Below are 14,129 nucleotides of genomic sequence, written 5' to 3'. Positions count from 1 at the left end.
GGGGAGGAGGAGGCGGAGGGGGAGGAGGGGGAGGAGGAGGTCTCAGGTGCGTGACGGTGATGTCCCGGTTTCGTCGAGATCTGTGCCGGGTCTTGTGCGTCACCGCCGCCCCCCCCCCCCCCACGTGTGTCAGAGAGACACCTTGCGGGGTATACTCGACGTGGAGTGCCGGGACCCCCCCCCCCCCCCACAGGCGTGCGTCGCCGTGACGACGAGGGCACGCTGGAGGTGCGGTGGCGTGGGGGTGCGAGGCGCCGCTACCCCTACGTCTGGCTGAGGGACAACTGCCTGTGCCCCGGCTGCTTCTTGCCGTCGGCACAGGCACGGAGGTCGCTCATGGCACAGCTGGACCCCGGCACCGGCGTGGCGGAGGTGGCGGTCACCAGCTCCGGCCAGGTGAGGGACGTGTGGTGCTGTCTCCTCTGTGTGGTGAGTCTCTGTGTGGTGGTGAGTCTGTGTGGTGGTGAGTCTGTGTGGTGGTGAGTCTGTGGGTGTCTGTGTGGTGAGTCTGTGAGTGTGGTGTGGTGAGCGTGGTGTGGTGAGTGTGGTGTGGTGAGTATGTGGGTCTCTGTGTGGTGAGCGTGGTGTGGTGTGGTGAGTCTGTGGGTGTAGTGAGCGTGGTGTGGTGAGTATGTGGGTCTCTGTGTGGTGAGCGTGGTGTGGTGTGCTCACCGCCAGGGGGTGAGCGTGCTGTGGTGAGCGTGGTGAGCGTGCTGTGGTGAGTGTGGTGAGCGTGGTGAGCATGCTGTGGTGAGCGTGGTGTGGTGAGTGTGGTGTGGTGAGTATTGGGTCTCTGTGTGGTGAGCGTGGTGTGGTGTGGTGAGTCTGTGGGTGTGGTGAGCGTGGTGTGGTGTGCTCACCGCCAGGGGGTGAGCGTGCTGTGGTGAGCGTGGTGTGGTGAGTCTGTGGGTGTGGTGAGCGTGGTGTGGTGTGGTGAGTCTGTGGGTGTGGTGAGCGTGGTGTGGTGAGTATTGGGTCTCTGTGTGGTGAGCGTGGTGTGGTGTGGTGAGTCTGTGGGTGTGGTGAGTGTGGTGTGGTGAGCGTGGTGAGTCTGTGGGTGTGGTGTGGTGAGCGTGGTGTGGTGAGTCTGTGGGTGTGGTGAGCGTGGTGTGGTGTGCTCACCGCCAGGGGGTGAGCGTGCTGTGGTGAGCGTGGTGTGGTGAGTCTGTGGGTGTGGTGAGCGTGGTGTGGTGTGGTGAGTCTGTGGGTGTGGTGAGCGTGCTGTGGTGTGCTCACCGCCAGGGGGTGAGCGTGCTGTGGTGAGCGTGGTGAGCGTGGTGTGGTGTGCTCACCGCCAGGGGGTGAGCGTGCTGTGGTGAGCGTGGTGTGGTGTGGTGAGTCTGTGGGTGTGGTGAGCGTGCTGTGGTGAGCGTGCTGTGGTGTGCTCACCGCCAGGGGGTGAGCGTGCTGTGGTGAGCGTGGTGTGGTGTGGTGAGTCTGTGGGTGTGGTGAGCGTGCTGTGGTGAGCGTGCTGTGGTGTGCTCACCGCCAGGGGGTGAGCGTGCTGTGGTGAGCGTGGTGTGGTGTGGTGAGTCTGTGGGTGTGGTGAGCGTGCTGTGGTGAGCGTGCTGTGGTGTGCTCACCGCCAGGGGGTGAGCGTGCTGTGGTGAGCGTGGTGTGGTGTGGTGAGTCTGTGGGTGTGGTGAGCGTGCTGTGGTGAGCGTGCTGTGGTGTGCTCACCGCCAGGGGGTGAGCGTGCTGTGGTGAGCGTGGTGTGGTGTGGTGAGTCTGTGGGTGTGGTGAGCGTGCTGTGGTGTGCTCACCGCCAGGGGGTGAGCGTGCTGTGGTGAGCGTGGTGTGGTGTGGTGAGTCTGTGGGTGTGGTGAGCGTGCTGTGGTGTGCTCACCGCCAGGGGGTGAGCGTGCTGTGGCCGGACGGCCACCGGAGTGACTTCTCAGGCCGCTGGCTGGCCGCTCGCTGCTTCTCGGCCGCTTCGCGTGCCGCTACCCAAGAGGCCATCTTCATGGAAGGTGACGCGGGGGTCACGTGGGGTCACGGGGGGGGTGACGTGGGGTCACGAGGGGGGTGACGTGGGGTCACGTGGGGTGACGTGGGGGTCACGTGGGGGGTGACGTGGGATCACGTGGGGTGACGTGGGGGTCACGTGGGGGGTCACGTGGGGTCACGGGGGGGGTGACGTGGGGGGTGACGTGGGGGGTGACGTGGGGTCACGTGGGGAGTGACGTGGGGGTGACGTGGGGTCACGTGGGGGGTCACGTGGGGGGTGACGTGTGTGTGTGGTGTATGTGTGTGCGTGCGTGTGCGTGCGTGCGTGTGCGTGTGCGTGCGTGTGGGTGCGTGTGCGTGCGTGTGCGTGTGCGTGCGTGTGGGTGCGTGTGGTGTATGTGTGTGTGTGGTGTATGTGTGTGCGTGTGCGTGCGCGTGCGCGTGCGTGTGTGCGCGTGTGTTTTGTTGACGTTGTAACATTTTGACCCCCGCACTGCACATCTGCCCTAAAATATCATCACAGCTCTTCACATTCCTGCCCCTCCTCCTCCTCCTGCCGTGCACAGAGCGCGAGCTGTGGGGCTGTGAGATGTCCGCTCGCCTGCCGGCGTTCCCCTTCGAGGCGGTGCTGAGCGACGGTGCCGCGAGCCTCGCCTGGCTCACGTCGCTGCGGCGACACGGCCTGGCGCTGCTCCACGGGGCGCCAGCTCGGCGCGGGCAGATAGAGCGGCTCGCTAACAGCGTCGGCTTCCTGCGGCTCACCTTCTACGGGTGGGTGGGTGAGTGGGTGAGTGGGTGAGTGGGTGGGTGAGTGGGTGAGTGGTGGAGTGGGCGGGTGGGTGGGTGAGTGGGTGAGTGAGTGGGTGGGTGAGTGGGTGGGTGAGTGGGTGGGTGGGTGGGTGAGTGGGTGGGTGGGTGGGTGGGTGAGTGGGTGAGTGAGTGGGTGGGTGAGTGGGTGGGTGAGTGAGTGGGTGAGTGAGTGAGTGGGTGGGTGGGTGGGTGGGTGGGTGGGTGAGTGAGTGGGTGGGTGGGTGGGTGGGGGAGTGAGTGGGTGGGTGGGTGGGGGAGTGGGTGGGTGGGTGAGTGGGTGGGTGAGTGGTGGAGTGGGCGGGTGGGTGAGTGAGCGGGTGGGTGAGTGGGTGAGGGAGTGGGTGGGTGAGTGGGTGGGTGAGTGGGTGGGTGGGTGGGTGGGTGGGTGAGTGGGTGGGTGGGTGAGTGAGTGGGTGAGTGAGTGAGTGAGTGGGTGAGTGAGTGGGTGGGTGGGTGGGTGAGTGAGTGGGTGGGTGGGTGGGGGAGTGAGTGGGTGGGTGGGTGGGTGGGGGAGTGGGTGGGTGGGTGGGTGGGTGAGTGGGTGGGTGAGTGGGTGGGTGGGTGGGTGGGTGGGTGGGTGAGTGAGTGGGTGGGTGGGTGGGGGAGTGAGTGGGTGAGTGAGTGGGTGGGTGGGTGGGTGGGTGAGTGGGTGGGTGGGTGAGTGGGTGGGTGGGTGGGTGAGTGAGTGGGTGGGTGGGGGAGTGAGTGGGTGGGTGAGTGAGTGGGTGAGTGGGTGGGTGGGTGAGTGGGTGGGTGGGTGAGTGAGTGAGTGAGTGGGTGGGTGGGTGAGTGGGTGAGTGGGTGGGTGGGTGGGTGAGTGGGTGGGTGGGTGGGTGGGTGAGTGGGTGGGTGGGTGGGTGAGTGAGTGGGTGGGTGGGGGAGTGAGTGGGTGGGTGGGTGGGGGAGTGGGTGGGTGGGTGGGTGAGTGGGTGAGTGGGTGAGTGGGTGGGTGAGTGGGTGGGTGGGTGAGTGGGTGGGTGGGTGGGTGAGTGGGTGGGTGGGTGGGTGAGTGGGTGAGTGAGTGAGTGGGTGGGTCAGTGAGTGGATGAGTTAGTTTGTTTATATCCATGTATCTCCCTGTTTCCGCGTGTCTCCGCGTGTCTCCATGTCTCTGTCTTCGCGTGTCTCCATGTCTCTGTCTCTGTGTGTCTCCACGTGTCTCCATATGTCTGTCTCCGCGTGTCTCCATGTCTCTGTGTGTCTCCGCGTGTCTCCGCCTGTCTCTGCCTGTCTCCATGTCTCTGTCTCCGCCTGTCTCCGCCGGTCTCCATGTCTCTGTCTCTGTGTGTCTCCGCCTGTCTCCGCGTGTCTCCATGTCTCTGTGTGTCTCCGCGTGTCTCCGCCTGTCTCTGCCTGTCTCCATGTCTCTGTCTCCGCCTGTCTCCGCCGGTCTCCATGTCTCTGTCTCTGTGTGTCTCCGCCTGTCTCCGCGTGTCTCCATGTCTCTGTGTGTCTCCGCGTGTGTCCGTAGCAACGTGTGGGAGGTGCGGGACAAGTCCGATGCGAACAACGTCGCTTACACAGCGGGACCACTGGCCCCGCACACCGACTACCCAGCGCTCACTCACCCCCCCGGGGTACTCACCACTCACTCACCACCTCACTCACCACCACCACATTCACTCACCACCATACTCACTCACCACTGTACTCACTCAGCCACTCACTCACTCACCCACTCACTCACCACACTCACCACCACACTCACCACTCACTCACCACACTCACCATCACACTCACCACCACCACACTCACTCACTCACCCACTCACTCACCACACTCACCACCACCACACTCACTCACTCACTCAGCCACTCACTCACCCACTCACCACCACACTCACCACCACACTCACCACCACCACACTCACCACCACCACACTCACCACTCACTCACCACACTCACCATCACACTCACCACCACCACACTCACTCACTCACCCACTCACTCACCACACTCACCACCACCACACTCACTCACTCACTCAGCCACTCACTCACCCACTCACCACCACACTCACCACCACACTCACCACCACCACACTCACCACACTCACCACCACCACACTCACTCACTCACTCAGCCACTCACTCACCCACTCACCACCACACTCACCACCACACTCACCACCACCACACTCACCACCACCACACTCACTCACTCACTCACCCACTCACTCACCACACTCACCATCACACTCACCACCACCACACTCACTCACTCACCCACTCACTCACCACACTCACCACCACACTCACCACCACCACACTCACCACCACCACCACATTCACTCACCACCATACTCACTCAGCCACTAACTCACTCAGCCACTCACTCAGCCACTCACTCACCCACTCACCACCACACTCACCATCACACTCACCACCACCACCACCACCACCACATTCACTCACCACCATACTCACTCAGCCACTAACTCACTCAGCCACTCACTCACTCACTCACCACACTCACTCAGCCACTCACTCACCCACTCACCACCACACTCACCATCACACTCACCACCACCACCACACTCACTCACTCACTCAGCCACTCACTCACCCACTCACCACCACACTCACCATCACACTCACCACCACCACCACCACATTCACTCACCACCATACTCACTCAGCCACTAACTCACTCAGCCACTCACTCACTCACCACTCACTCACTCACTCACCACTCACTCACCCACTCACCACCACACTCACCATCACACTCACCACCACCACCACCACACTCACTCACCACCATACTCACTCGCCACCACACTCACCACACTCACCACACTCACATACTCAATCACTCACTCACCCACTCACCCACTCACTCACTCACCACCACATTCACCCACTCACTCACCCACCCACCCACCCACTTACCCACCAACCCACCCACCCAGGTGCCACGGGTCAGTCGACCCGTGGCACCTGCTGGGTCTGCCCCGTGACCTCCTGCCAGCGGGCGTTCGACACTTCACGTGGTAGCCTCAAGGTGCACATGGCCTGGCACAAGCGTCGTGGTGACGTCACCGCCACTTAGTGGCGAATGGCGGTTGTTGTGTGCGCGCATGCGCGTGTGTGTGTGTGCGTGTGTGTGTGTGTACACGTGTGTGTGTGCGTGTGTGTGTGTACATGTGTGTGTGTCTGCGTGTGTGTGTGTGTGTGTGTGCGCGTGTGTGTGTGTGTGTACACGTGTGTGTGCGTGTGTGTGTGTACACGTGTGTGTGTCTGCGTGTGTGTGTGTGTGTGTGCGTGCGAGTGTGCGTGTGTGTGTGTGTGTGCGTGTGTGTGTGTGCGCGTGTGTGTGTGTACACGTGTGTGTGTCTGCGTGTGTCTGCGTGTGTGTGCGTGTGTGCGTGCGAGCGTGCGTGTGTACACGTGTGCGTGCGTGTGTACACGTGTGTGCGTGTGTGTGCGTGTGTGTGTGTGCGTGTGTGTGCGTGTGTGTGCGTGTGTGTGTGTGCGTGTGTGCGTGTGTGTGCGTGCGTGTGTACACGTGTGCGTGCGTGTGTGCGTGTGTGCGCGTGTGCGTGCGTGCAGGTGCAGTTCCTGCACTGCGTGCGCCAGGCGGTGCGTGGCGGTGCCTCGCAGCTGGTGGACGGCTTCGCGGTGTGTGAGCAGCTCCGCCGGGAGCAGCCCGAGGCGTTTCGCCTGCTCGCCAGCACGCCGCTCAACTACGTCGACGTGGGCACAGACCTCTGTGACTTCCACGTGCACTCTCGCAACCCCGTCATACAGTACGCACGCAGCACACACACAGCACACACACCGTACACACAGTACACACACACAGTACACACACACAGTACACACACAGCACACACACCGTACACACACAGCCTACACAGCACACACACACAGCACACACACACAGCACACACACACAGTACACACACAGTACACACACACAGTACACACACACAGTACACACACACAGTACACACACACAGCACACACACACAGTACACACACACACACAGCACACACACACAGCACACACACCGTACACACACAGCCTACACAGCACACATACACAGTACACACACAGCACACACACACAGCACACACACACAGTACACACACACAGTACACACACAGCACACACACAGTACACACACCGTACACACACACAGTACACACACACAGTACACACACAGCACACACACAGTACACACACAGCACACACACACAGTACACACACACAGTACACACACACAGTATACACACACAGTACACACACACAGTACACACACAGCACACACACACAGTACACACACCGTACACACACACAGTACACACACAGCACACACACACAGCACACACACCGTACACACACAGCCTACACAGCACACATACACAGTACACACACAGCACACACACACAGCACACACACACAGTACACACACACAGTACACACACAGCACACACACACAGCACACACACCGTACACACACAGCCTACACAGCACACATACACAGTACACACACAGCACACACACACAGCACACACACACAGTACACACACAGTACACACACACAGTACACACACAGCACACACACAGCCTACACAGCACACATACACAGTACACACACAGCACACACACACAGCACACACACACAGCACACACACACACACAGTACACACACACAGTATACACACACAGTACACACACACAGTACACACACAGTAGACACAGTACACACACAGTACACACACACACAGTACACACACACATTGGGTGTGTGTTGTGTGCGTGCGCTGTTGTGTTGTGCGCGTTGCCGTGCATATGTGTTGCGTGTGCGTTGCGTGCGCGTGGCTGCTTCCGCTGCGTGTTGTCGTTGCGTGTGCTTAGCGTGTGCGTTGCGTGTGCGTTGCGTGTGATTAGCGTGTGCGTTGCGTGTGCTTTGCGTGTGCTTAGCGTGTGCGTTGCGTGTGCTTAGCGTGTGCGTTGCGTGTGCTTAGCGTGTGCGTTGCGTGTGCTTAGCGTGTGCGTTGCGTGTGCGTGCCCAGGCTGGATGAGCAGGGCCGCGTGCAGCGCATCAACTTGAACCACGCGACGCGAGATTCGGTGCTCGACGTCCCGCTCAGGGCCGTGCGGCCGCTCTACGCCGCACTCAGCCGCTTCTCGGCACTCACCGAGTCTCCACGCAACCAGATCACCTTCACCCTGCGTCCCGGTGAGCCTCACCACTCACTCACCGCGTCACTCACTCACCGCACCACTCACTCACCGCGTCACTCACTCACTGCGTCACTCACTCACCGCGCCACTCACTCACCGCGCCACTCACTCACCGCGCCACTCACTCACCGCGTCACTCACTCACCGCGTCACTCACTCACCGCGTCACTCACTCACCGCGTCACTCACTCACCGCGTCACTCACTCACCGCGTCACTCACTCACCGCATCACTCACTCACCTCATCACTCACTCACCGCACCACTCACTCACCGCGTCACTCACTCACCGCATCACTCACTCACCTCATCGCTCACTCACCTCATCACTCACTCACCGCGTCACTCACTCACCGCGTCACTCACTCACCTCATCACTCACTCACCTCATCACTCACTCACCGCATCACTCACTCACCGCGTCACTCACTCACCGCATCACTCACTCACCGCGTCACTCACTCACCGCGTCACTCACTCACCTCATCACTCACTCACCTCATCGCTCACTCACCTCATCACTCACTCACCGCGTCACTCACTCACCGCACCACTCACTCACCGCGTCACTCACTCACCTCATCACTCACTCACCTCATCGCTCACTCACCTCATCACTCACTCACCGCGTCACTCACTCACCGCGTCACTCACTCACCTCATCACTCACTCACCTCATCACTCACTCACCGCGTCACTCACTCACCGCGTCACTCACTCACCTCATCACTCACTCACCTCATCACTCACTCACCGCATCACTCACTCACCGCGTCACTCACTCACCGCGTCACTCACTCACCGCGTCACTCACTCACCGCATCACTCACTCACCTCATCACTCACTCACCGCACCACTCACTCACCGCGTCACTCACTCACCGCATCACTCACTCACCTCATCGCTCACTCACCTCATCACTCACTCACCGCGTCACTCACTCACCGCGTCACTCACTCACCTCATCACTCACTCACCTCATCACTCACTCACCGCATCACTCACTCACCGCACCACTCACTCACCGCGTCACTCACTCACCTCATCACTCACTCACCGCATCACTCACTCACCGCGTCACTCACTCACCTCATCACTCACTCACCTCATCACTCACTCACCGCATCACTCACTCACCGCGTCACTCACTCACCGCGTCACTCACTCACCGCTTCACTCACTCACCGCGTCACTCACTCACCGCTTCACTCACCGCGTCACTCACTCACCGCATCACTCACTCACCGCATCACTCACTCACCGCATCACTCACTCACCGCATCACTCACTCACCGCGTCACTCACTCACCGCTTCACTCACCGCGTCACTCACTCACCGCGTCACTCACTCACCGCATCACTCACTCACCGCATCACTCACTCACCGCATCACTCACTCACCGCATCACTCACTCACCGCGTCACTCACTCACCGCTTCACTCACCGCGTCACTCACTCACCGCGTCACTCACTCACCTCATCACTCACTCACCGCGTCACTCACTCACCGCTTCACTCACCGCATCACTCACTCACCGCATCACTCACTCACCGCTTCACTCACCGCGTCACTCACTCACCGCATCACTCACTCACCGCACCACTCACTCACCGCGTCACTCACTCACCGCATCACTCACTCACCGCGTCACTCACTCACCGCGTCACTCACTCACCGCATCACTCACTCACCGCGTCACTCACTCACCTCATCACTCACTCACCGCATCACTCACTCACCGCGTCACTCACTCACCTCATCACTCACTCACCGCTTCACTCACCGCGTCACTCACTCACCGCATCACTCACTCACCTCATCACTCACTCACCGCATCACTCACTCACCGCTTCACTCACCGCGTCACTCACCCACCGCATCACTCTCCCACCGCATCACTCACCCACCGCATCACTCACTCACCGCATCACTCTCCCACCTCATCACTCACTCACCGCATCACTCTCCCACCTCATCACTCACTCACCGCATCACTCTCCCACCTCATCACTCACTCACCGCATCACTCACCCACCGCATCACTCTCCCACCGCATCACTCACCCACCGCATCACTCACTCACCGCATCACTCTCCCACCTCATCACTCACTCACCGCATCACTCACTCACCTCATCACTCACTCACCGCATCACTCACCCACCGCATCACTCTCCCACCGCATCACTCACCCACCGCATCACTCACTCACCGCATCACTCACCCACCGCATCACTCACTCACCGCATCACTCTCCCACCTCATCACTCACTCACCGCATCACTCTCCCACCTCATCACTCACTCACCTCATCACTCACTCACCGCATCACTCACCCACCGCATCACTCACTCACCTCATCACTCACTCACCTCATCACTCACTCACCTCATCACTCACTCACCGCATCACTCTCCCACCTCATCACTCACTCACCTCATCACTCACTCACCGCATCACTCTCCCACCTCATCACTCACTCACCGCATCACTCACCCACCGCATCACTCACTCACCGCATCACTCACCCACCGCATCACTCACTCACCGCATCACTCACTCACCGCATCACTCACTCACCTCATCACTCACTCACCGCATCACTCTCCCACCTCATCACTCACTCACCGCATCACTCACTCACCGCGTCACTCACTCACCGCGTCACTCACTCACCGCATCACTCACCCACCGCATCACTCACTCACCGCATCACTCACCCACCGCATCACTCACTCACCTCATCACTCAATCACCTCATCACTCACTCACCTCATCACTCAATCACCTCATCACTCACTCACCGCATCACTCACTCACCTCATCACTCACTCACCGCATCACTCACCCACCGCATCACTCACTCACCGCATCACTCACCCACCGCATCACTCACTCACCTCATCACTCAATCACCTCATCACTCACCCACCGCGTCACTCACTCACCGCATCACTCACTCACCTCATCACTCACTCACCGCGTCACTCACTCACCGCATCACTCACTCACCGCATCACTCACTCACCTCATCACTCACTCACCGCGTCACTCACTCACCGCGTCACTCACTCACCGCATCACTCACTCACCGCATCACTCACTCACCGCGTCACTCACTCACCGCGTCACTCACTCACCGCGTCACTCACTCACCTCATCACTCACTCACCGCATCACTCACTCACCTCATCACTCACTCACCGCATCACTCACTCACCGCGTCACTCACCCACCGCATCACTCACTCACCTCATCACTCACCCACCGCATCACTCACTCACCGCGTCACTCACTCACCGCGTCACTCACTCACCGCATCACTCACCCACCGCATCACTCACTCACCGCATCACTCACTCACCTCGTCACTCACTCACCGCGTCACTCACTCACCGCGTCACTCACTCACCGCATCACTCACTCACCGCATCACTCACTCACCTCATCACTCACCCACCGCATCACTCACTCACCGCGTCACTCACTCACCGCGTCACTCACTCACCGCATCACTCACTCACCGCATCACTCACTCACCGCATCACTCACTCACCGCATCACTCACTCACCGCTTCACTCACTCACCGCGTCACTCACTCACCGCGTCACTCACTCACCGCGTCACTCACCCACCGCATCACTCACTCACCGCATCACTCACTCACCGAGCCTCTCACTCACCGCGTCACTCACTCACCGCATCACTCACCCACCGCATCACTCACTCACCGCTTCACTCACTCACCGCATCACTCACTCACCGAGCCTCTCACTCACCGCGTCACTCACTCACCGCATCACTCACCCACCGCATCACTCACTCACCGCTTCACTCACTCACCGCATCACTCACTCACCGCATCACTCACTCACCGAGCCTCTCACTCACCGCGTCACTCACTCACCGCATCACTCACCCACCGCATCACTCACTCACCGAGCCTCTCACTCACCGCGTCACTCACTCACCGCATCACTCACCCACCGCATCACTCACTCACCGCATCACTCACTCACCGCATCACTCACTCACCGAGCCTCTCACTCACCGCGTCACTCACTCACCGCTTCACTCACTCACCGCATCACTCACTCACCGAGCCTCTCACTCACCGCGTCACTCACTCACCGCATCACTCACCCACCGCATCACTCACCCACCGCGTCACTCACTCACCGCGTCACTCACTCACCGCATCACTCACTCACCGAGCCTCTCACTCACCGAGTCTCGCCTCTCACTCACCGTGTCTCACCGCGCCTCACCGCGTCTCACCGCGTCTCTCCCCCCTGTCTCTCGCCAGGGGACGTCATCACCTTTGACAACTGGCGGCTGCTGCACGGCCGTGCCGACTACGTGGACCTCCGCTCCGAGCAGGAGGCCGGCGCCGGCAACACCGACGGCACCGGCAACACCGGCAACACCGGCGACTCTGGTGACGCCGGCAACACCGGCGACTCCGGCAACACCGGCGACACCGGCGACTCCGGTGACACCGGCAGGCTGCTGGAGGGCTGCTACCTCGACTGGGAGGTGGTGCTGTCCAGGCTGCGGCTGCTGCGTGCCGGCCTGGAGAAGGAGACGCGCCGATCGGCGAGCGCCGGGCGACTTCCGTCGGAGGGGGGTCCTGCCGGCACGCTGGGTTAAGGCGGCGGCGATGCGGTGATGCGGTGGTGTGGTGCGGTGAGGCTTGGATGGGGTGGTGGTGCGGTGATGTGGTGATGTGGTGCGGTGAGGCTTGGATGGTGCGGTGATGCTTTGATGTGATGATGGTAGTGACGATGATGATGATGGTGGGTGGTGATGATGGTGATGATGGTGACGACGATGCTGATGGTGGTGGCGGTGATGATGATGGTGATGATGGTGGCGACGACGACGGTGATGGTGATGATGATGATGATGATGGTGGTGACGATGATGATGGTGATGGTGGTGGCGACGACGCTGATGATGATGGTGATGACGGTGGTGATGATGGTGGTGATGATGATGGTGATGATGGTGGCGACGACGGTGATGGTGGTGGCGGTGCGATGGTCTAACCCACACACGACAGAGGGCAGCACTTGCCCACCCGCCCTGCTGTGGTTAGACGTGAAACTCGCACGACCTCATCGCTGCTTGCCGGCAGCGACGCTCCTCTCACCGCTGAGCTGATGCTGCTGAGATCTCCGTTGGCAGACGTGGCCGGGCAATCGCAAACCGTAGCGGAGGCTCATCGTCAACATCGTCATCATCGTCAACATCGTCATCATCGTCAACATCGTCATCGTCAACATCGTCATCATCAACATCGTCGTCGTCATCATCGTCAACGTCGTCATCGTCGTCATCATCATCGTCGTCATCAACATCGTCATCGTCAACGTCGCCATCGTCATCATCGTCATCATTGTCATCATCGTCATCATAGTCGCCATCGTCATCATCGTCATCATTGTCATCATCGTCATCATAGTCGTCATCGTCATCATCGTCGTCATCGTCATCATCATCATTGTCATCATCGTCGTCATCATCATAATCGTTGTGTGGACATTTATAGCAGCGGCCAACTAACTGTGGCGATATCGACTCGGAGGGGGAACAAACCGGAGCATCCGGAGACAAATCCACGCGAGCACCACGGGGAGAGAGAGCCAGAGAGAGCCAGAGAGAGAGAGACAGAGAGAGCCAGAGAGAGCCAGAGAGAGAGAGACAGAGAGAGAGAGCCAGAGAGAGCCAGAGAGAGCCAGAGAGAGCCAGAGAGAGCCAGAGAGAGAGAGACAGAGAGAGCCAGAGAGAGCCAGAGAGAGAGAGACAGAGAGAGCCAGAGAGAGCCAGAGAGAGAGAGACAGAGAGAGAGAGCCAGAGAGAGCCAGAGAGAGCCAGAGAGAGCCAGAGAGAGAGAGCCAGAGAGAGCCAGAGAGAGAGAGCCAGAGAGAGAGAGCCAGAGAGAGAGAGACAGAGAGAGCCAGAGAGAGAGAGACAGAGAGAGCCAGAGAGAGCCAGAGAGAGAGAGACAGAGAGAGCCAGAGAGAGCCAGAGAGAGAGAGACAGAGAGAGCCAGAGAGAGCCAGAGAGAGAGAGCCAGAGAGAGCCAGAGAGAGCCAGAGAGAGAGAGCCAGAGAGAGCCAGAGAGAGCCAGAGAGAGCCAGAGAGAGAGAGACAGAGAGAGCCAGAGAGAGCCAG

The 14,129-nt window shown here is 59.9% G+C and overlaps 2 protein-coding genes across 2 annotated transcripts in view; one reads left to right on the top strand and one right to left on the bottom strand.

The window, feature by feature from the left end:
• Positions 1 to 14,129, bottom strand: part of LOC144952371 (uncharacterized) — a 217,961-nt gene that overhangs the window by 159,569 nt on the left and 44,263 nt on the right. The gene's annotated exons all lie outside the window — the stretch shown is intronic.
• On the top strand, positions 60 to 12,610 carry BBOX1 (gamma-butyrobetaine hydroxylase 1). The gene is made up of 8 exons (XM_078882762.1): positions 60 to 72; positions 194 to 396; positions 1,853 to 1,970; positions 2,514 to 2,718; positions 4,229 to 4,334; positions 6,309 to 6,505; positions 7,779 to 7,945; positions 12,259 to 12,610. Exons 1-8 carry the CDS (start codon positions 60 to 62, stop codon positions 12,600 to 12,602), a joined length of 1,353 nt encoding a protein of 450 aa, XP_078738888.1. The 3' UTR covers positions 12,603 to 12,610.

Source organism: Lampetra fluviatilis, chromosome 67 (assembly GCF_964198595.1).
Source record: "Lampetra fluviatilis chromosome 67, kcLamFluv1.1, whole genome shotgun sequence".
Lineage (NCBI taxonomy): Eukaryota > Metazoa > Chordata > Hyperoartia > Petromyzontiformes > Petromyzontidae > Lampetra > Lampetra fluviatilis.
This window is presented reverse-complemented; position numbering and strand designations above follow the sequence as displayed.

Coding starts and splice junctions, on each gene's coding strand:
- BBOX1 (XM_078882762.1), top strand. Junction 1,971..2,513: donor AGAGGCCATCTTCATGGAAG/GTGACGCGGGGG, acceptor TGCCGTGCACAG/AGCGCGAGCTGTGGGGCTGT. Junction 7,946..12,258: donor CACCTTCACCCTGCGTCCCG/GTGAGCCTCACC, acceptor GTCTCTCGCCAG/GGGACGTCATCACCTTTGAC.